Source organism: Pseudomassariella vexata, assembly GCF_002105095.1.
Source record: "Pseudomassariella vexata strain CBS 129021 chromosome Unknown BCR38scaffold_13, whole genome shotgun sequence".
In the NCBI taxonomy this organism is placed as follows: domain Eukaryota; kingdom Fungi; phylum Ascomycota; class Sordariomycetes; order Amphisphaeriales; family Pseudomassariaceae; genus Pseudomassariella; species Pseudomassariella vexata.
The window spans coordinates 146,900-168,315 of record NW_024467968.1 but is presented as its reverse complement, the minus strand read 5'-3'; the positions used below and the strand labels follow the sequence as shown (position 1 = coordinate 168,315).

The 21,416-nt window shown below is 50.4% G+C and overlaps 7 protein-coding genes across 7 annotated transcripts; 5 read left to right on the top strand and 2 right to left on the bottom strand.

Moving 5' to 3' along the window:
* Positions 1-204: 204 nt before the first annotated feature.
* BCR38DRAFT_444670 (uncharacterized protein) lies at positions 205-2,518 on the top strand. The gene has a single exon (XM_040860953.1). The coding sequence runs from the start codon at positions 667-669 to the stop codon at positions 2,230-2,232; it is 1,566 nt and encodes a 521-aa protein (XP_040712062.1). The 5' UTR covers positions 205-666; the 3' UTR covers positions 2,233-2,518.
* BCR38DRAFT_444669 (uncharacterized protein) lies at positions 2,519-3,199 on the top strand. Its single transcript, XM_040860952.1, has 2 exons — positions 2,519-2,693; positions 2,774-3,199. Exons 1-2 carry the CDS (start codon positions 2,682-2,684, stop codon positions 3,005-3,007), a joined length of 246 nt encoding a protein of 81 aa, XP_040712061.1. The 5' UTR covers positions 2,519-2,681; the 3' UTR covers positions 3,008-3,199.
* Positions 3,200-5,340: 2,141 nt separating this feature from the next.
* Positions 5,341-6,965, bottom strand: BCR38DRAFT_488520 (uncharacterized protein; the record flags this gene model as incomplete). The annotated part of the gene is made up of 2 exons (XM_040864281.1): positions 5,341-6,146; positions 6,206-6,965. The coding sequence occupies 2 exons, from the start codon at positions 6,963-6,965 to the stop codon at positions 5,341-5,343; spliced, it is 1,566 nt and encodes a 521-aa protein (XP_040712060.1).
* Positions 6,966-9,311: 2,346 nt separating this feature from the next.
* On the top strand, positions 9,312-10,174 carry BCR38DRAFT_460212 (uncharacterized protein; the record flags this gene model as incomplete). The annotated part of the gene is made up of 3 exons (XM_040862388.1): positions 9,312-9,420; positions 9,485-9,976; positions 10,029-10,174. The coding sequence occupies 3 exons, from the start codon at positions 9,312-9,314 to the stop codon at positions 10,172-10,174; spliced, it is 747 nt and encodes a 248-aa protein (XP_040712059.1).
* Positions 10,175-12,695: 2,521 nt separating this feature from the next.
* Positions 12,696-14,201, top strand: BCR38DRAFT_58040 (uncharacterized protein). Its single transcript, XM_040865491.1, has 3 exons — positions 12,696-13,052; positions 13,144-13,350; positions 13,524-14,201. Exons 1-3 carry the CDS (start codon positions 13,037-13,039, stop codon positions 13,742-13,744), a joined length of 444 nt encoding a protein of 147 aa, XP_040712058.1. The 5' UTR covers positions 12,696-13,036; the 3' UTR covers positions 13,745-14,201.
* Positions 14,202-15,260: 1,059 nt separating this feature from the next.
* BCR38DRAFT_398600 (ATP synthase subunit D-domain-containing protein) lies at positions 15,261-16,959 on the bottom strand. The gene is made up of 6 exons (XM_040857694.1): positions 16,705-16,959; positions 16,528-16,640; positions 16,453-16,463; positions 16,015-16,399; positions 15,926-15,966; positions 15,261-15,873 (listed from the first exon to the last, which is right to left on the bottom strand). Exons 1-6 carry the CDS (start codon positions 16,717-16,719, stop codon positions 15,656-15,658), a joined length of 783 nt encoding a protein of 260 aa, XP_040712057.1. The 5' UTR covers positions 16,720-16,959; the 3' UTR covers positions 15,261-15,655.
* Positions 16,960-17,428: 469 nt separating this feature from the next.
* Positions 17,429-19,924, top strand: BCR38DRAFT_351372 (uncharacterized protein; the record flags this gene model as incomplete). Its single annotated transcript, XM_040856635.1, has 2 exons — positions 17,429-17,620; positions 17,675-19,924. 2 exons carry the CDS (start codon positions 17,429-17,431, stop codon positions 19,922-19,924), a joined length of 2,442 nt encoding a protein of 813 aa, XP_040712056.1.
* Positions 19,925-21,416: the final 1,492 nt, after the last annotated feature.

The following is a 21,416-nucleotide window of genomic DNA, read 5'->3' as shown; positions in this document are numbered from 1 at the left end:
GGGTCCGAGCCGCAGGACACTAAAGTATCTCGCTTGTAGGGCCCCGCAGCGTCGCTCAGCCTCGCGCGCTCAAAGGCGGCGCTGCTCACCCACGCGTCTGGTTGGCCCGAGCGCCGGCCCCAGCTGCACGTTTTCGGTTTAATGGCACTACGCTGTATCAAGGGGAGAAACCTCGGAGATATGACAAGCAAGCAACCCATCATTGTCATGCAATGATGCATGGTGACCATAAGTAGAGTGTTAGATATGGGACACACTGGGGACCTGGCAGGATTCCAATAGCCTAAGTTACCTTGGTTTGCTTTGTTATGCCGATATCCGGAAAACAGAGACGGCAACGCCGTGCTATCGCTGTGCGGTTAAGTGTTCGATGCATCCCTTCCATCCTGAGCAGGTCACTACTCGTCACTGGATGCTAAAAAACAAAAGAGTTCACGGCCATGGTCCAAAAATTAAATATATGATGATCACATCAAGTCCACAGTGAACGTAGACTCCAGGTCACGTGCCATTCGGGAATTTGGCGGAGATATCTGCTCGTGAGGCAGCAGTGTTGTCTTGACCCAGCAATACTCTAAGCATCGCGGCCAGACTGAACACGCTGCGAGTCGAAACGCGCTGACCTTCTCTGTATCACGTTAAAGTGTATGCTACGAAGATCTTTCCATGGCACCGCTGGATGGTGAAGTCGCGGCGCGCCGAGGCATGAAGCGGAAACACTCTGGTGACGAGGTCAGACTCACACCTTTCCAACGTTTAGCGGCCGCCCGTCGGGTGGAGAACGCCGCAAGACTCGCTGAGGAAGCGGCTTGGGAGCTTTCAAAGGACGATCCCGCGAACAACGCTGCAAGTGACACTGAAGAATTGCAAAGCTCAGCAGAAGACGGCCGCGATGATGCATATTACCGGAAGCTCTACGAGACCGAGCCGGACTTTCGGTCCCTAGGCGAGAAAGATGCAGATTTCTTGGCCTGTTTGAAAGATGGACGACATCTTGACTTTACGGACCCCGCGTCGGTGATGCAGCTTACCAAGACATTGCTGAAGCTCGATTTTGGCCTCCAGGTCGACCTGCCTTCAGATCGCTTGTGTCCTCCGGTTCCAAATCGGCACAACTACATTTTATGGCTGAAGAACCTCATCGACAGCACTTCATCATCATATTCAGACATCTACGAGCCAGGTCGGCAGGTGACGGGCCTAGACATTGGCACTGGGGCAAGCGCCATCTATCCCCTACTTGGTGGCATCCAACGGCCGTGGAATTTCATCGCTACTGATATCGACGACGAATCTCTCTGCTATGCTCGGAAGAACGTCGAAATGAATCATCTTCAGTCCCAGATCCAGGTTTTTGAGCGCCCTGTCGAGGATCTGCTGATCCCACTGGACGAGCTGAAGTTAAAAGAACTAGATTTCGTCATGACCAATCCCCCCTTCTATACTTCGGAGTCTGAACTCCTCGAGCTGGCGAAACAGAAGTCTCAGCCTCCCAATAGCGTGTGCACCGGCGCCCTCAACGAGATGGTCTGTGATGGAGGCGAGGTTGGCTTCATCAAACGCATCCTGGATGAGTCCCTCGTACTCAGAGAGCGAATCCAGTGGTACACTTCCATGCTTGGGAAACAGTCCAGCCTCGAAGTGGTCGTGGGCCTATTGAAGGAGAAAGGCATTGAGAATTACGCTGTGACGGAGTTCTTTCCAGGCAACAAGACTCGGCGGTGGGCCATCGGATGGAGCTTCGGCAACAGGAGGTCGTGTCTCGAGGCATGTCGGGGGTTCGAGCCGGCCGCGGGAAAGAAACTGCTGCCTCCCCCGACGGAATTCTCGGTCGCCACGAAAATGACGAGAAAAGGGGGCAGGGAGCAGCTGGAGAATGTTTTCTGGACCCAGCTTGAAGATGTGACGGATGGACTTGATCTCGTGTCCTGGAACATGGACGAAGATAGGCTGAGGGTGGTCGGTTTCGCAAATGGCAATGTCTGGAGCAGAGCTTATCGCAGGAGCAAGGAGAGGCATTCGGTGAAGCGAGAGGACTCAGTCGGCCGGGGTGCGAATAAAACGGTTGCTGAGTGTGCCTTTGGTTTCGCGATTTCCATCCGGACTGAGAAAGGACAAGCGATCCAGGATAAGGTTGAAGTGGTGGTGCGGTGGTTGCAAGGGACAGATTATGGGCTCTTTGAGAGCTTCTATGGCATGCTTCGAAACGCGCTCTTGAATGTAGTTGTATAACCATTACCTCATAATGGTCATATGGTTGCGCCATTTCATGTGGCGTAGCTAACCTTTCTTCTATTGCGTTCAGCATCCAAAGCCCCTATCGTCATCCATCCAATCAAGTGACTAGATAAGTAAGGCACAGCATGAATAGTCCTGAGATATTACAGGAAGACGTCAGCTGCATCATGGTGGTAGTCCTTCAGAGACGGGGATCGATCCACTAGCGGCCGAATGCCCCGCACCGTGCCTTTATTTAGAAGCTGTGCTTTGGTCATCGAACTGAAGATGCCGCATCCAATGAAAGTTATTCAGCATGACGTACGGGTACTGGAGGTATCTGAACAATTATATGAAGCTATTCAATCTTTCAAGCTATGCAAGGAGAGTTTACACAACTCAGACCAAACTATAACGTTGCCATCTAAGTACTTACACCAGACCTGATCACACCATCCAAAACAATGTCTCACTCCGTAAGTTCCACATCTTGCTCAATAAACTTACAGTCTCCTCGAACCTCTTTCTAGGACATAAATCACTAACAGGTGGGCAGACACATTACCCAGTACAACCTTCATATGCCCAAGCACCGCCCACATCCTACCAGCCCAACTATACCCAACAAGATGGCTATACGCCAAACGTGCACATGAACGCACAACAGCAAATGGGTTACGTTGCACGTGAGAAGAGCAGCGAGAAGAAACATAAGAAGGGGAAGTGGGGCGGATGCTGCGATCTGGAGTGTCTCGCTTGCTTGTGCTGCTGTTGCTGTGATGGGGGCTAGGGATTTATTGAAGAAACACGTGGTACAACTCTTGAGATAGTGGTGGCTATAAGATTATATGATTGCGATTTTTCTGTGAAGATTAACGGTGAAGCTTGGGGGAGTTGAGACTTGGTCTGACTATGTAATTTAATCTAACTAGACGGTATAGAACTTTTATTAAGCAGTCTATCACTGCATGATAGGTCCTAGCTATTCGGTTTACCAGAGCTTTGGGTCTAGTATTTCTGTGAATATGTTGTGACCTGCTAATTATTAATAATTTCTGCAAGAATGGCTCCGTGGTGTAGTCCAAACTTTTCACCTCTTCCCCTAATTCATTCCAGTAAGTTTCCCAGTGATTACTGCTATCATACCAAATATTCCCGTATTTCCTGTGTAACTTAATTAGAAAAAGGTCGTCAAGATACATTGTAGACTCTCAATATGCTACAATTGGCCTCAAACGTGGAGAATTCCCTTTCATGTGTATCTGCATGCAAGACCTCGTGAACGCGGCTTATATAGATGTAGGCGTACTACATATAGCAATGATCTTGTATACATGAAGCATCTGCCATATTCCTTCGCCAGTCCAAACACATGGATATTCCTTTAAACACTACAGAGAATTTGTGCTGAATTAGATGACTAGGTAGTCCTGATCCGTGGTCAGCTCGATGTCTGGTAGACTGTTCCTTATCTGCTGAGATAAATCTGAATCATAATTGTGTTGAACGCAAGGAAAATAAGACAGGCAAGCTCAATACAGGCTTGTGGACTATGCTGGATTCGACAGTCAGTATTGAGGAAACCATTCTGCTCCATATGCTGTGCAGTGTATCAATTTGCCTGGGGCGTGAGTATACCCCTGGACGTTTACTTCACGGCAACTATATCTCTTTTTTCCCAACTTCGATATCAGAGTAGAGGGTGGTGCGTTATTCACATTGAGGAATCATGATTATCTACGGAGGGTCTCCAGTGTGATGCAAGAGGCATTGATATGCAAATATCCACCTTTTAGAAGCATTTACGGTCGTAACCCCATACTGATGCCAATACTATTCGCAAGTTTCTCAGAACCATCTAATTCGTACGTATCCTAGTGGAAAACTAATTTTATCGCGGCATTATCGTAGCGGACGAAGGGATTCTTAAATCTGAATCGAGCGTTGCAACGATCCATCTGTGACAGCTATTGGATTGCGGACAAATGGTCTTGTATTGCAGATGTCATGATCTCTGGAGAGTCCTGAAAGAAGTGAATAGCGGCAATAAGGGCCTTATATAGACAGGAATGAACGATGCCTGTCCCACAGGCAGGACTTGTGTGGCTCGATGGGTGGTGGTCACATTGGCCCATAACGTACGGTAAGTGGCCATATATCCTGCCAAGACTGGTAGTTTGGTGTAATAGCCTTGAAGGTCCAACAGCAGCAAGGCATAAAACTCGCCAGTACAGATAAGGACGGAAGAGGCATCGGCCACTGTAAACCAAACCAAAAGTGCGCCACGAAGTTCGGCGAGGGCCGTCATCAGCGAAGTTGTCTGTGATCGATGGGTATGCACTGTCTCATGGAAACAGCCATCGCAGACCGTGGATGAGGAAGAAAAACCTGCTGAAGCACCAAAAAGTTCGACGAAAGCCAAGTATGAGGCAGAGACTGACAAACCCTGATTTGAGATTCCACCGGGATGGAAAGTGCTCGACCGCCGGGCATACGGTCTTCGTCCGGTGAAACTGTTCGGCCTCGATAGGAGAAGCTAGACCAGCTCGAGTACCCAGGACAAACACACCGTACCCGGCCAGTGAACTCCGAGGTCGCCTCAACTCTTCCAAGAGGCATTGCTATTTTTCAAGCACACGCACCAAGCTCCTGTTCAAAGATTCCACTACCTTCTACGGCAACGCTGGCCTCCCGCTCCACTTTTTCAAGATTGCGGAATGAATGAGACCGAAAGCCTATAGCAAGATCCTCGCAGTAAGCGGTTTCAAGGGCCTGGTGAACACGACTAAGGCGCAATGAGAGCGGCATGAATCCAGTACTTTCCCGGAACGTCATTTAAGCACAGGAGTGGAAACATTCAAGGCTGTTTAGGGTCCTTCGCATGTTTAAAGACAAGATGACCACGGATCTTGGCGTTGCGTGGCACGAAACCGATATTGAGTAACTCAGGTCTTAGGGTGTAGAAGCTTCTTCTCGGCAGGAAGAAACTTCAAGCGGAGATGTGCAATCATACAATGTTGACAGCAAACTGGAAAGGAGTCATGGAGATGAGTCAAGCATGAGAGTTGGCAAGATAATTCTGTCCCGATTTTATGCCACCACTGGCAAGGCCTTCGTGCTATTTTACTGCGGTATGCCGAGCTCGTCTCTCCTCCGGCGTACTTCCTCGATTGCGCCACTAGCTTCCGTTGCGTTAGGATTCTGCAGCTGCCAAGCCACACATACATCTAAAGCCGCGGTCATCCACCTCCCTGGCCGCACGTCCAAAGCTTTGGCAAGTTGTGTACCGTCGATCAAGCGCTTCAAAGACGGGGCATCCATAACGTCGAGCTCTTGCATATGATACAGGAAGGATTGCCACTCATCCAGAAACTTTTCGTCAACCCTTTGCTTCTCGTTAGGTTCGAGGCCAATCGCTTCAACCAGAAGGGCAGAAAGGACCTGCAGCCTCCAGTGCCCACCATTCGCCTCCCATTTTCTAATGGCCATGCCGAATCGATGCCGCTCGTGGATGCTTGGGTGTTTCTGAACAACAGCCGTCTTCAGAGCCATGATATCGCCCTTGTGCTTATGAGACGCCGTGATAACATCGCAAAGTTTATTGGGTGCCTTGATGCCTTCGCGACCAGCCAGGGTGGCGAGAGGCGGGGGTCGTTTTCCTTTGCCAGTATGCGGAGGTTGCTCGACTAATTGCCAAGGACAAAGGGCAGCGAGGACCCAGGCAAAGTAGGCCGCTTCATCTGACCTGACAAACACGTCGTAGATAGAGCCGGGTGTTTTATTCCGCCGCAGGGTGTCAAGACATTCATAGACTATTTCCCATTTGGCTATGTTTGGTTGGGATATCTTGGCGTTGTCAGGGTCTGTAAATATTGTATGGTAAAGCCCGAGATTATGGATAAGCTGCAGGGCATTCTTTGGATGGTTGCCTGTCATGATTAGTCAGGATGTCTGTTGCTCTTGAAACCTGCCAAACCGAACTTCTCACCTTTCAGCATTTTCTCGACTTCTACACCAACTCTCTCGCGACTAATTTTGAGACGCAAAGCATCAAGCACTTGGCGATTGCCTATTACCTCTTCAGCGGCAGGGTCTATGGTAAACTCGAGTCGACTTGCGAAGCGGACCAGTCTCAATACGCGTAGAGGGTCATCCATGAAAGTCTGGAACGGCTCCAGGGGCGTCCGTATGAGCCTGGATCGCATGTCTGCCAAGCCACCAGTGAAATCTTCGAGTTCTCCAGAGTTGAGGTTGTAGAACAAAGCGTTGACGGTCGCATCTCGACGCAATGCATCTTCTTCGGCGGTGCCGAACTCCATCTGAGGATTTCGGCTGTCCTCAGTGTATGTCTCTTTGCGAAGATTAACAAAATCGACATCATAGCCCAAAAGCCTGATGGTGGCAGTCTCGAGATGCTTCGACTTGTCTGGGTTTGCTGCGATCTGATGCAGATTCCCGATATCCGTCGGAGTGAGATTGTGCCTCTCTGCAATATCAGGCTGTTCGCACATTTCAATGATGGCCATGCTGAAGGACACGCCAGTCATGATATTGATGGCTGTGTCGATATCGTGGGATTGGATGCCGAGCAGTTTGTCCCTGACCCATCCCCCGGCCCATCGCAGCACGACAGGCTCATCCATGTTCTGTGACGCGTCGACATATTTAGCAGCATCGAGAAGTAAACTTTTCAATTGCGATTCTTTTGGGGTCAGTTCAATGATTGTAGTGGCAAGAACAGTGTCCATTTTGCGGATTTGGGATGGCCTTTGAGGCGCTAATGCGTCGTCCAAAACATCAGATTTCCTCTTTGACATGAGAATAAACGATCGCGAACGGATGCCGCGAATGACTAGCTCTGGTCCAAGCCTGGTCGAGACAAGGAGTCGGTGGAGTGGCGAGCCGAGCAGCAAACGACTCATCGATTGACCTGTTGAAGTGACTCAGCTCAGGTCTCCGTCCAGTGGTCGTAACTCTGAAGGTTGATCACATCTGGCAGAGAGTATTATCAGTCGTCGGGCACTAATGGCGACGCTGATCTAAACGTTCGAAATCGTCAATCTCGGCAATGAGTGCGTGATTCGTCCTTCTAGAGGCTTTGAGTGCCTCAAATATTCAGTTTACTCTGGTTGGTCGTAGCTTCGCACGTCAAGACAAATTCCTCTGTTTGATGTGGACCCGCGTGGTCTGTGCATGTTGGCCGTTGCAGGCGTGGTAGGTCAGTTGGTGAAGACGCACCAACTTTGGAAAGATACGAAATAATGCCTATTTCTTATTGATATTAACTCGAAATTTGCAGATGCTCTAGTCTGGTGTACAAACAATTATTAGTCTGATATCTTCTCATGATGCTCAAGATATCGCATACAGACCTGGCTGCGGAACTTTTAGCCAGTGGCTTTCGCGTGTGGCACGATAAGGCGCTTAGATCTGCGCCAAGATTAGCATTCGGGGAATTCTTCTCTAGCGCCAGTCTTTAATTCAGCGACCTGCAGCGCCAGAGCCATTGTTGCCCAGCCTGTAAATCTTCAATTACTTCAGGGCTGCATCTGCTTGGTGCTCACTCTGCATTTGAAGTGCGAGCGCACCATTGTGTCAGTACCTGCCGTGGCCTCGCATAAGACTTCTTCCAAAGTGAGTAATCTTGCAGATGCTGAGGATACCGCGGCACAGACGACAATGCATTAGCATCCTGCCCCGTTCCTGGGGCCACTGATGGTGAAGCAACACAGATACGAAGACTTCGCTAGCCGCCTGTAGCCCCCATCATACTTATTTACGTGTTTTTCATTACTTGAGCGACCTCGGTACCGTTTCTTGCCGTTGCTCTTAGCAGTCGAGCCAACAAGTGATGAATAGCATCTCACGAGCTTCACTTGCGCACGTCTATCCGCCGTGCCAGTGGGTGCTTCGGTCGGGTCTTCCCGAAGAACTTGATGGAGCTACCAACGTCATTAAAACATTGCTTGGACAACGCGATCAAACTCGACCTCCAAACAATACGAGGACTGTGGACACTCAAACGCAGAACATCTAACATAAGCGTGTCGACGAATCCTTGGCTGAGGCGATCTACAGATGCAAGCTTGGACCTAGAGGCCGGAAACGACACGGAGTTACACTCCGTGAAACTGCCAAGCTGCGTTGGAAGCATTGTCACCCGAGGTTTCGTTCAATATTTGCATTCCATTCTCTAAGCTGATTGGTCCCTATAGGCTTGACAATACAGGTTTATAGCATTGACCTGTTCGCGCACAGCCTGGTTCTACCCCCCAACAGGCGTCATCCTGGAGCCTCAACCCGAAGCCTCCTCTTGTGACAGAAGCATTCCACCAACCACCACACCTGCCTAGTCAGCGCCACTCCTGATGTCGCCCCCCAAACAACTCCCCAGATGCACATTCGACGAGACTCAACTATCCAAGCATTCTCCGTATTAGCATTGCCAAACAAATGCGGGTCTTCGCGCGGATCTGCGTGCGGATCAAAAGCTTAGTTCTAGTCTTTGTTTGATGCGATTGGTCGTACATGTAAGTGTCACGTCTTGGTCTGCGGCTCACCCATGAAGCACCCTGAACACCAGCAACGGCTTGCAATGCCCCATTGTCTTCAGCTTACTATGTTTTCTTGGCCCACTAGTCCTTATGACAGCCTCTTCCGCACAGAAACCTTTAGACTTCATCTCAAAAATTGTGAGGCTCGTCTCCGTTAACTGTACACTTCGCCATCTTCACACAACCACGCCATCGCATCTAGCATGCTGCTCCCAACGGCCTCAAACTCGGAAACGTGTTTGGCTTGGCAGTATCGGACATAGCAATGAAGCAAGATGCATCAGCTAGACCGGAAGTATCGCGATATCTTCGGTTGTGGCATCTGATCTTGCTAGGAAACTCACCAGACGAAATGTCTATAAGAAGTGAGGCTTCGCTCATCCAATCCCTTTGTTTCCGTCATCGCATCAACAGATTCAGAGCATCAGTCTTTCCAGCCTTCTCAGCTTTCCCAGCCTTCCCTTCAAACCTTCCACTTTCACTTCTTCTTCTCCTGCCGGTCAGGTCTTCATAGTTTTTAATTCCTTCTTTCATAACAACATGTCTTCCTACAAAGCCGTCATCGCCCTCGGGCTCTTCGCTACCGCCCAGCTTGTCGCTGGCCACGGTGCCATCATCAAGGCTGTCGGTGATGCCGGTGGCTCCGGAAGTGAGTTGGCACCCCTTCCACACAAACACGTTCTCCCTGGTCATGACCTTAACAACCGCTGTAGTGGCTCTTGGTGTTGACACCTCAACTCCCCGTGATGGAACTCGACGCAACCCATTCCAGCAGGATTCGACCCGCTTTAAGGGCAACACCGCTGATACCTTCGGTGAGACCGTCGGTGCTGGTGATAACGACATAGAGGCGGGCACGAAGGCCATCATGGCTGAGACTGGCGATATGCTTCCCCAGGTTAAGGCCGGTGGCGAGCTCACCATGACTCTGCACCAGGTCAACGGTGACGGAGGTGGTCCCTACACCTGCATGATGAATACCGATGCCACCGGTGCTCAGTGGACCGACATCCAAGTAACACAGACTCCTCCCGGCCAGAACTCCCGCAATCGGGCCGGCGCCAAGACCGACTTCCCTCTGAAGGCAGCGATCCCCGCTGATACCAGCTGTACCGGTACTGTCGCCGGGCAAGAGAACGTCTGCGTGGTCCGTTGCCAGAACGCCGCTCGCGCCGGACCATTCGGTGGTGCTGTGCCAATGCAAAGTGAGCAGTCCCTGACAGCCTCCACTTCCATATATCTAACTCTGTTTCTCAGTTGCTGGCACTACTACGCCTGCTGCGGCTCGCCGGGGTCTCATGCTCGCTCTCAAGCGCAGCGAAGAGGAGCTCTCCGCAATGAAGAAGCGCGCCGCCACTGTTGTGGAGGATGAGGCGGACGAGGAGGAGGAGGAGGAGGAGTAAATTCCCTCTCTGTCGCTGCGAGTCAACCGGGGGCTCCTTGGACCCTCTGTCGTGAGAGCCAAGTTAAGAGCCGTGAGCAGAAGAGCTGTGAATGATTCTTGATGCTGATGCCTAATACTTAAAAAATCCGCTGTCTTCAAACTGTATGTTATCTGGGGAACTTGGCCGGGTTCGGGGCTCTTAGATAATATACAAACACTTTCCTTACCAAACTCTTGGGTTTAGCAATGCAATGTGAATGTGCATGTTCGTAGATGTGCCAAATTAGCGATATGAGGCCTTGGCCCCGAGCTGGACTAATAAAACACGGGAAACATTAAGCGTCTACCAGTCACGCGTGTCTTCAATTGATTCCCAGATGAGACATCAAGATCATAATGGTCAATACGGATAATACAATAAATTTGCACGCTCTGCGCTTCATGGCTGAGAATGAGGTTCTGCTCATCGTTGGATAATTGCCAAACTGTTTTCCCGGATGTGATTAATCCAGTCATGCAATGATCACAACTGCCCGTCAGTTACTCACTTGACGGGAGAATGGTCGATCAGAGACGGAAGGCAATTCATTAATCGTGGGATCATTCTGTGGCGCAGCCAAGCTCATGTGAGCAGTCAATAGTCAGTAGATCCTCGTAACGCTAAGCTGAACCCAACAATGAAATGGAAACGCCAAGTAGGCTAACAACGAACTTGATGAAAGTATCTCTTGGCGTATTACGGGTCACACCAGGTTCCAGCGGTGTGTGAAGTCCTCTTACACACCACGAAGGCGTCCCAAGCCTGACTTACATAGGCACCGGTTCATCTCGACACGGGCCCCAGGTTGGTTCCAAACAGTGATAGGGAGTGGAATTCCGATAGCGATACTGATGAATGTGGAGGGTGAAGAGTGGGAAGCCAAAGCCACTCATACCGTATGAAGTTGTCAGGTCCGAGAGCAGTCGGGAGGCATTCTTGCTTGGCAGTTCCGTTCTTTTGGGTTGCAGTATATTATAGTTCGTCACTGCTGATGTAATGCGCGTGTTTTGGCGCTGTCCCTAGCGGCCTCCCTCTCTCGCGTTCCATCTCAAGTTGCAGTTGCTGCTACTGTTGTGTCTCCTGCCCAGGTCGTTCTCTTCCATTCGAAGGCTTCAAAACAAGTGAAGTGTAAACCCGATTGCGATTCTAAAATCCCCGGCTACCCCAGACACTGGCGGACAGCAGGTGCCAAGGACTGTTGTGAAGTCAGGACCCATGAGCGCTCAACGTTGGTGGGAAGAAGGTTTACGTCACTGATCGCAGAGTGGTAGTTGCTGCGTTCAACGGCTACCCCAGACCCACCCCCGCTGTACTTTCGGGTCCAGACTCTGCTAGCGGTTTGCATCTAGTCACGGCGTCGTATCTCGTCATGTGGTGGAACGTCGCAACGACTCACAATCTGCTAACGGCAGTCATCATGCGAACATCCTAGTGGCAACTGCAAATGCTTTCCGAAATGAACATACTACGGTATCAGGCCAAAGTTTTCACCCCCTTGACAAGTACCAGTGGACCACTGTCAAGGTAACGCTATACTGATTCTTGCCTAGCCTACTCATGGTAACGAAAAGGTACTTCCACCTCTGATTCCAACTTGCTGTTAACGCGTCCTAATTATCGCGTATTCAGCAACTACAATGGGGACTAAACACCTTACAGAAGCGGATCGCCAACGAATTCGAACCCTATATTTCGACGGTGGTAAATCGAAAGCCGAAATTCACACTACTACAACGTTTTCTCTTAATCATATTCAGACAGCTATGAAGGTCCCTTCAAGCCAGGTAGCGAAGAGTTGGCGCGTGCCTAGGTGGGGCACGGTACAAACACGCAATAGAAAACTTATCCATGATACCATAGTACAGCTTCCCCACAGGTACTGATCGAGCTGCAGGTTCGACAGCTTCTTGCTTTGCACATTGTCGCCTGGGGGGATTACAACATTATCTACAAAAGACCTAACTCGGAGCTCACCATCCCCCCCTAACCTTTGCGTTGCGTAGATGGCGATGATAATCATCCACGTTTTCCTTCCTTGTGTGGGAGCGGGATTGGCCTCGCTGCTTCCCTCAATATCGGTTAGCGTGCGAATTGCACAGCGTGACGTCAGCCGTGCGGAGAAGTTATGGATAGGCGTGCTGTGCATCACTAGCATCATCGCGCATTCTGGCGAGAGATGATGATACAGATTCAATCGGATATCATATGGCCTGCGGAGATAGCACAGCCCTGTTCTTGCTATTCATCCCAGTGCCACCAGACTGATCTTGGCAATATCTTGGCATCAGATCCCTCTCAGCGGAAAGCGCGACGATATGGTTGTGTCGCAAGGCCTTGATTTCCGTAGTGGAGGGTCAAGGAGGGGAAGGGGATTGGTAAACCGAAACCATGCGGATGGAGAATGCAATGACTGCCTTGGTCGTGCTAAGTCCCGAAATTAAGCAAATGACCAACGGCCAGAGAAGATATTCTACTGGCTGGCCAAGTCCATCAGGTGTGAGCGGTTGAGCCAGGAGCCTGGGAGGACGCGAGCAATGCCCTCCTTGGATTGGAGGCAATCATACACCTAGGAAAGCATGATGGCAGTTTTGGGCCACATAAGAGGAAGGCACCCAACGGTCCAGACGTACTATATATCACACGTTGGCAGTTTACCAGTGAACTCAATTCTCTGTCCTCACATACATCAACCTAAAGGTCATCGCCCCATCTATCTTTGCTTGATCACTAACCAAACCCCGAATTCCCATCTTTCTACTCGATCAAACTAAACTAAACCAACAGTTATCCAATCGACCTTCGTCCTTCAAGATAACACCCAAGGAGAATCAACGAGTCGCCATGGAAGGCCAGACTGGTACGTCTTCACCATATCTGGATCCAGCACGTCATCACAACATCGATTGTCTACTCTGATGGAATTACTAGAGGGAACTAACGAGATCCAGAACCATTCCATCTGCAAGAAGGCGAGACCGTTAACAATGAACACACAAGCCCTCTCACCCAAAATCCTCCCGCCGAGACAGGCGTGAAGTTCGCCAATAGCTTTGACTCCGAGGGCTCAACCCGCGTGCCTGGCAGCGAGACCGACGCCGTCCACCCACCCAGAGTACGAACCGGTTCTCGCGACTACTCGGCCACAGAAGAGTGGGGTGCGTACTCATTCGTTTGTCGCAGACACAGATCGGTTCCCCGTATTATCTCTGTTGGTAGTAGCATTGCACTAACATCTTCGCATTTCTCGTTTCTTGTCCTCGCCCTACCCTCCTACCATGTGCCCATTCTGCAATCCACTATGAATAGCCCCATCTGACCTCTACCATAGATGCCAGCAAAGTGCCGCCCAGTCGATTCCAAAAGCGCAAGGGTTCCATCTACTCCACACCGCCATCGCGAGACGGCCACGTACAGAAGAACCGCGACGCCGACGCCGAATTCCATCAGAAGCATGCTAAGAAATTTCTGGGAAAGGCAAAGGACAAGGTCGTAGGTGCTGTTGAAGGCCACAAGCGCAAGGGAAGTAAAGACTCTCAGGGGTCAGTCTGAATTGTTTGGTGTAATTGTGCGCGGCTCTATGGTTCTTGTCGTTGGGAGAGTTCAGGAAAGCGCATGTGCTGGGGCCAGAGTTCGTGTGTTCGGTGTCATCCTGTTGGAGTGTACACATAAGGTGATGTTTTTTTTCTGCGACGTGTTTGTTTTATCCCATTGGGCCTAATGGACACACCAAATGGAGAGTGGGAGGACATGATTTTAGTATTGTGAGGCACTGGCATACATCAGACGGCCACAGGGCAGCTACAGCGGCTCTGGGATCTCATTTTGAGTTGGAGGACTGCTCGGACCTTGGAGATGACAGAGAGGTCTATGCAAGAGAATGAAGACTCACTACATTTCTGGTTCGTTCTTCACAGGCGTTTTTGATCGGATAATTCTACCGCTATGAAAATCGAGTCTCCAGTTCCTGTTCATTTGGTCTCAGGATGCCCCATATGCTACAACGACCATGTCTTCAACTTTTATGAGTCAGGGTATCATGATATAATATGTAACCTACTGCTGAGATATGAGAATGTGATGCTGCATGTACTGAAAAAGAATTACGATTATCACAAAATTGGTCTAGGCCTCCTTTGTGATGTTCCCCAGGCAACCCTCAGTTGGAATTGGTCAAATCTTAGTCCGAGAGTAACTAGAAACTTCCACATGGCCTTCAAGTCGCAATCTCAGGCATTAGCTAGTCGACTGGCACAAATAGTGTCGTGTACAGTGTAGTTGCTTTGAGGCACTCGACTCTGATTCCCTCCTTCTAAGCGCCTAAACACTGCGTCGTATCATGATTTTATGTCAGCTGGAACCACAAGAACGAACCATACTCCGATAGAATGTGATGTTCTCAGCGATTTATTGTTCTGTGCTAAGTAATTTGAGTTATTCTTGGACGTATCGACCATCAGACCTTGACCGTTCCTTCATATTGGATGAACTTTCATCTCACCAGGGCTCATGGTTTGGAATACTTGGCTGTCGTTCATTACAGCAGGTTTCAATGCCCCTGCTCATAATGGATCTTAAGTCTTAACTGCCATGACAAGCAGGGTCCAGCAGCTTCCAAATGGCGCATGCAGCTGTATCTTATACGAATCGATATATATTCAACATCGTCCCAAAGCAGGGTAGTCACACACCTGTCTCATAGTAGGGCCTGATCATTCCAGATCTAGTACCACCCCCCGCAAAAAGGGGGAATAGAAGCTATTCTCGGGAGAAATTAGCGAAATACGAACCAACGAGGCGAAAAATAAAACCAAGCACCCCCGCACTCTCCCTCTCTCCCCACCACCACCCCCGAAACTGCAGGCAATACGCGATGATGTGTGAAAAAGTAAAAATAGCAAAAACAACATGGACGTCCACTGCTGATCTTGGAGTTCAGTAGTCCCTCTTCTCCCTTTATGTACCGTTTGCGGCGCTGGAAGACACTACTCCGCAGCTCGACCAACTCGGCCAACTTAGAAGCAGCCGGTACAAGATTTAATTACGCATGAACCAGCTGCGAGAATAGCAGGCGTTTTTGGACTGATGTCTTGAAACAAAGAACCTGTTACCGTTCCTAGGCAACTATTATGGTTTCGGCTGATAGTGGTTCAGTGAAAGCAGTGCCCACTCAAGAACCTTGTACTCAGTCACAACTTTCGCCTCGGCTCGCTGTGACTGAGGGCTTTTCGCTTGCTGCTTGATGAGAGATGGAACAAAAAGGGGTAGCCATGAATTCCACCCCGTCTGGGCCAACAAGATACGGATGGTATCTCACAAGGTTTCAAGCAATTTCATTAGGTCCCTACTTGAGCGCGTATACAAAAGCAGTGGTTAAGGCCGTACTTTCTTCGACAACTTAAAACACGCTTCGCTGTGACTGCCCTAAAGTATAGACATGCAATCTTAGAGGCGAGCCCTGGCTCAAAAGATGACATCCTCCTCCTCCCCTGCTGCCAGCATGTCGGCTGGGCCAGTCTCGTCGGGTTCGATATTCTCCTGGTCTCGGTCCTTTGCCAGTGCCTCCCTCTTGGCCTTCATCTCTGCATCGGCAGCAGCAGTATCTCGCTGCTTCTTGTTGGCAACCTTCTTCAGCCGGTAGAATTCTTCTCTATCGAGCTCGTCAAGTTCCGAGTTGATATCTGGTGGCACAATTAGTCCTGTATGCTTGATGTTGCTTAGACTCCTACTTACACTTGATGGTGTTTTCTGTTCTTGGGATAATGACATGTTCACTGCGATGTTAGTAGGGATCGTTATTCGCGGTGTCATGGGGGCTTTACATGGCGTTTACTCTGCGGTTAACAACCTTGATAACCTCGTCTAGGATAACGAAGGCTGTTTGCAGACTTGCAAGCTCAACCAGGGCCTCAACAGCTCTGGCATACGTCTCTCTGCAGCGTTGGACCTGCTGACCACCCTTTCCCAATCCAGTGAGACCAAAATCATTGTTGCCCTCCATCTGATAGCTCTCGAATGTGGGGAGCAGGACACCGGAGACGTTTTCTTGCTTAGTACGGATGCGGAAGCGCGCTTGCCGGGCGGACTCTTGTACTTGATAGCCAATGTCACCCCCTACAGCGTATGTGACCTCGGCTAGAGAGAAGGCGGCAATCGACATGACTCGTCCCATCTTGCGCTTTGCCTCGTCGATTCGGCGTGTGATGTCTGTGGTCGCAGTTAGTTGCTGGACAGTCTTTCTAACCAGGGCAATGCCGTACCTCGAAAGCGCCTGGGTAAGTACACATGTCAGTCATCTTGAGTATAGCTGCAGCAATTAGACTGCGATAACATACTTGGTCAGAGCCTCACTCTTGCGCTTTAGCAAGTTGTGGCCGGTCTCAGCTCCCTTGAGCTTGGCCTTCATTAAACCCAGCGACTGCCGCGTGGGAAAGACCGCCTCGCGATCCTGTAAAAAGCATCAGATCCAACACATTTCAAAACCGTCTTGCCCAGCTCGTGTGGGAACTCACCGCAGCTCCAGACATCTTCAATAGCTCTCCACCTAAATGCAGCTACGTTGGTAACTGTTTAGTGAGTGGCTAGCTAATGGCTAGAGAGGTAAATGGCGTGACAGGGTGGTTCGAGGTGTAAGAATATGTCGTCGAATCGTCGGAAACGCTTCAAGGGTTTTTTGTCGGTTGATAGGGTTTGTTGAAGAGAGCTCGCCGCAAAGCTTTCAAGGTGACGGGGTTAATTCAGAGTCGACTTGAAGTTGCGCAGCTCCATTGCAGTTGCATCACTGTTAAGCTCTTGGCAGACCCAGAGCAACTGAAGCGGCTAATCCCGTTGGCACACGGACCATATGTGCAGGCTTTATGCAGCAATTGTATCCCATTTATGACTGGGTCATAAAACCTGAATCCTTCGATGCAGCGCGCCGGTGCTACGACCCAGAAAACGACAGGGCAGCGCATTGAAATAAAATATCGAGTCTAGTGTCCAGTCGCGACTTTCACGCCCACTTCACCACACTTACTTGCGACTGCCAGCATCCTCTGGGCCCAAGATGCACTGATGAATCCTGTCGCCGCAATTCCACCGAGTTTGTCTCCGAGAACGAGACCGTAGCGACGAGACCTCAGAAGGACAGCCGACATGGCGCCCAACGGAGTGTCAAATGGTTCGAGCTCCGCCAGGAAATCAGACCTCTACCTTGTCGTATGGCACCTACCGAGCCCTACGATTATGTCTCCGATGACTAACTTGCCTGTGCAGACCGACGAAGACGCCGTGTACGAGCAGGACATCGTGAGGGACCCGGGAAACACGAAACCATGGCTGGCCTACATCGAGTTCAAGCTTCAGCACGGCACCGTCCTCGAGCAAGCCTTCGTTCTTGAACGAGCATGCATACAACTCCCGCGCTCATACAAGCTCTGGAAAATGGTATGGTCGCCCTTCTTTGTCCCATTCGAGTTGCGAAGTAGTAACACCTATCAGTATCTCCGATTCCGTACGAAACATGTCTCGAAGCTTAATGCTGCGATCTTCGCCTCCGAATACCGCAAAGTCAATGCGCTCTTTGAGAGGGCCCTAATTCTGTTGAACAAGATGCCTCGAATATGGGAAATGTATCTGAAGTTCCTCTTACAGCAACCACTGGTAACCCTTACGCGGCACACTTTCGACCGAGCCCTTCGAGCACTGCCCATCACCCAACACAACAGGATATGGGCTCTATATCGACCATTCGCCAACTCTGCCGCAGGAGAGACTGCTGTCAAGATCTGGCGCCGTTACATGCAAGTCCATCCCGAAGATGCCGAGGACTTCATTGAGCTCCTGACTCAAGTGGGGCTATACACGGAGGCCGTGAAGAAGTACATGGATATTCTGAACAACGCCCGCTTCAACAGCAAGCAAGGGAAGGGGCATTACGAACTATGGGGCGAAATGATTGATTTGCTTGTTGAACACGCAAACGATATTGAGACTGGCCACGAGTCGGGTATCGACGTCGAGCGCATCATCCGCAGTGGCATCGATCGCTTCGCCGACCAAAGGGGGAAACTCTATTGTGGTCTTGCAACATACTGGGTCCGGAGGGGGAGCTTCGAGAGGGCTAGGGATATCTTTGAGGAGGGTATCACAACTGTCATGACCGTTCGCGACTTTACTCTCATCTTCGACACGTATGTGGAATTCGAGGAGTCCATCATCGGCGCATTAATGGAACTAGCTTCGAAGCGGACTGATCAGGATATCGAGGACGAAGACGCCGATTTCGATCTCGATATACGCATGATGCGCTTTGAACAGTTAATGGACCGTCGCCCGTTCCTGCTGAACGATGTTCTGCTGCGTCAGAACCCCAACACTGTAGCCGAATGGGAGAAGCGCGTGGCCTTGTGGGGAGACAACAAACAAGAAGTTGTCCAAACTTACACGAACGCAATCGCTGCCATTCAACCGAAGAAAGCTGTCGGGCCATTCCACCAGCTCTGGGCAAATTACGCCAAGTTCTACGAAAAGGGGGGTGACATCCGGAACGCGCGGGTCATTATGGAGAAAGCAGTCAAGGTTCCGTTCAAGTCGGTAGCCGAGCTGGCTGATATGTGGATTGAATGGGCCGAAATGGAACTGCGTAACGAGAACTTCGACGAAGCGGTCAAAATCATGGCGAAGGCCGTCCAGGCACCGAAGCGGTCTAACGTCGACTACTTTGACGAGACACTATCTCCGCAGCAAAGAGTGCACAAGAGTTGGAAGCTATGGAGCTTCTACGTGGATCTTGTGGAAAGTGTGAGCTCCCTCGACGAAACGAAGAAGGTGTACGAAAGGACATTTGAGCTACGAATTGCCACCCCACAGACGGTTGTCAACTACGCCCAGTTGATGGAGGACCACAAATACTACGAGGAGTCGTTCAAGATCTACGAAAGGGGTTTAGACCTCTTCAGTTACCCAGTGGCTTTCGAGCTCTGGAACTTGTACCTCACCAAGGCGGTTGACCGGAAGATTGGCATCGAACGACTTAGAGATCTCTTTGAGCAGGCCGTCGAGGATTGCCCGCCAAAATTTGCCAAGGTCTTGTACCTAATGTACGGCAATTTGGAAGAAGAGAGGGGACTTGCGCGGCATGCCATGCGAATCTACGACCGAGCAACACAGGCGGTTTCCGACGAAGACCGAGCCGACATGTTCAATTTCTACATCACCAAGTCGGCTTCCAACTTCGGTCTTCCCTCAACTAGGGGCATCTACGAACGTGCCATCGCCGCACTCCCTGATGAAGAAGCTCGAGATATGTGTCTCAAGTTTGCCGACATGGAGAAGCGCCTCGGTGAGATCGATCGCGCCCGCGCCATCTACGGCCACGCCTCGCAGTTTTGTGATCCACGTACCAACCCTGCCTTCTGGACCAAGTGGGAGCAATTCGAAGTCCAGCATGGCAATGAAGATACCTACAGGGAGATGCTGCGCATCAAGCGTAGTGTCCAGGCACAATACAACACCGATGTCAACTTCATCGCCTCGCAGGCCCTCGCGCGTAGCCACGCAATTGCCGCGAATGGAGAGGTTGACTCTGAGGTCACTGATGCCATGGAGCAACTGGAACGACAAGCACGTGCGCCTGTGGGCTTTGTGGCGTCGACTGAAGGAATTGCGGGGACATTGATACAGGAGGAACAGCCAGTGGTGGCGTCGAATCCGGACGCGATCGATATCGACGGCATGGATGACGAGTGAACGAACGATTTGATTTGAATCTTACTTCATGATGTGGTTGGCTTGGCATTCCATATTTCAACTAATACTGCGATGGCCAACGAGGAGATCGATAGCGAGCATCTTAAAACAGAGCCAAAGGCAAGGAACATCCTTGGATACTAAATAACCCTTGTTCATCCGGTGACACCTGCGTTCCATTGAACAAGTGTGACTAATTGAATTGAGTTTCCGCTCGCCTGCGCTGGTGGGTTCTTCAAGTCGTTGCCCAAGCCATTGCCGGGTCATGGCCATTAGTCCAAAGGATATAGGACACGCGAAGAGGAGGGTGTTAGCATGCTTGCCGCGCGACGAGGGTCATTCGTGCACCTTGCAGCGAACTATGCGCAGACAGTGGCAACACTTGGATTCCTTCAAGGTCGAAGAGAACGTGTCCCTCTGTTTTAACAACGACGTGCATATCGCCCCTGGCCATGTCGTACCAGCATAATGCCAATAACCCCAGATTATCTTTAGTGATATCAACACATCCGGCCGTCGTGTTCCATCAACTATACACCCAAATCATGCTCATGTCTGTGTTGCCCTGCTTCACGACAACGACATAACACGAACTCCACGCTCTGCGCGCCTTCATCCTGTATGACAGCTACCAATTCTCGAAGCCAGGAATCCCCTCCCCCCTTTTGATCTCGGCATCGCAGTCTGTTGAATCGAGCCGACGGCAGTGGCGGTCGTGCTCAAGGCCGAGTAAATTGCCCGAGATGGATTCCATGATCCTAAGTTTCGCCCTTGGGGGCTGTGGGGTATGTTTTCCAGGGGCGTAGCTCGTGGATGCTGCGTTTAAGGCGGAGGTCGCCGTCTCCGGTTTCGTGAAGCCATTGTGGATGAGTTGTGGTGTTGATATGGAATGGATTGTGGAAGTGTTGCAGTGTCTCATCATCACCGGGGCCAAGTTTCTCACTGCAGAATTATGTCTTCTGGGTGTTTAGGCTTGAGCTTTCGATGGCATCTGGTGACTGCAAACTTGACTTGCTAAATTTGGAAGGAAAGCAGCAATGCACCTGGGTAGCTAGCCCAAGCAACGGCATTTTACAATCCCTCATGACAGCTATAGCTCAAAGAGGGTGCTTTTTTATGTCAATATTAAGTGTCCACCAAGCCACAGATTTAGCATTTCCTACACTAGATCTCTTCCAGGCCCCTAAAGCCTTTCACCTACTGGTCATGTTCACAGTAGACCTGCCTTATGCCGAGTGTCCGCCCCAATCTCATAAGCAATAGTCGCATCAGAGGTAGGCTAGGCCTGAATAACGGCTGTTATCTTCATTTCGGTGGGTTTATAACCATCACTCTCTCTTGTAGTGTTATGTTCATCCGTGGGACCATAGCTAGTCAACAGTTCGTCTCGACACGCGAGCGCTATGGTCGGAAGATTCACGGCCTGGCACCTGCCACTTTATTTCCTTCATCTGATCATGGTGAGATATCCTGTCAACGGCCCATGCTGACC

Excerpts from the sequence above, each read along its gene's own strand:
- BCR38DRAFT_444670 (XM_040860953.1), top strand. The coding sequence starts at position 667 with ATGGCACCGCTGGATGGTGAAGTCGCGGCGCGCCGAGGCATGAAGCGG.
- BCR38DRAFT_398600 (XM_040857694.1), bottom strand. Across the intron at positions 15,967-16,014 it reads AACCGCAGAGTAAACGCCAT|TGAACATGTCATTATCCCAA; the intron begins GTAAAGCCCCCA and ends CTAACATCGCAG. Across the intron at positions 15,874-15,925 it reads AACAGAAAACACCATCAAGT|ATATCAACTCGGAACTTGAC; the intron begins GTAAGTAGGAGT and ends TTGTGCCACCAG.
- BCR38DRAFT_58040 (XM_040865491.1), top strand. Across the intron at positions 13,351-13,523 it reads CTCGGCCACAGAAGAGTGGG|ATGCCAGCAAAGTGCCGCCC; the intron begins GTGCGTACTCAT and ends CCTCTACCATAG.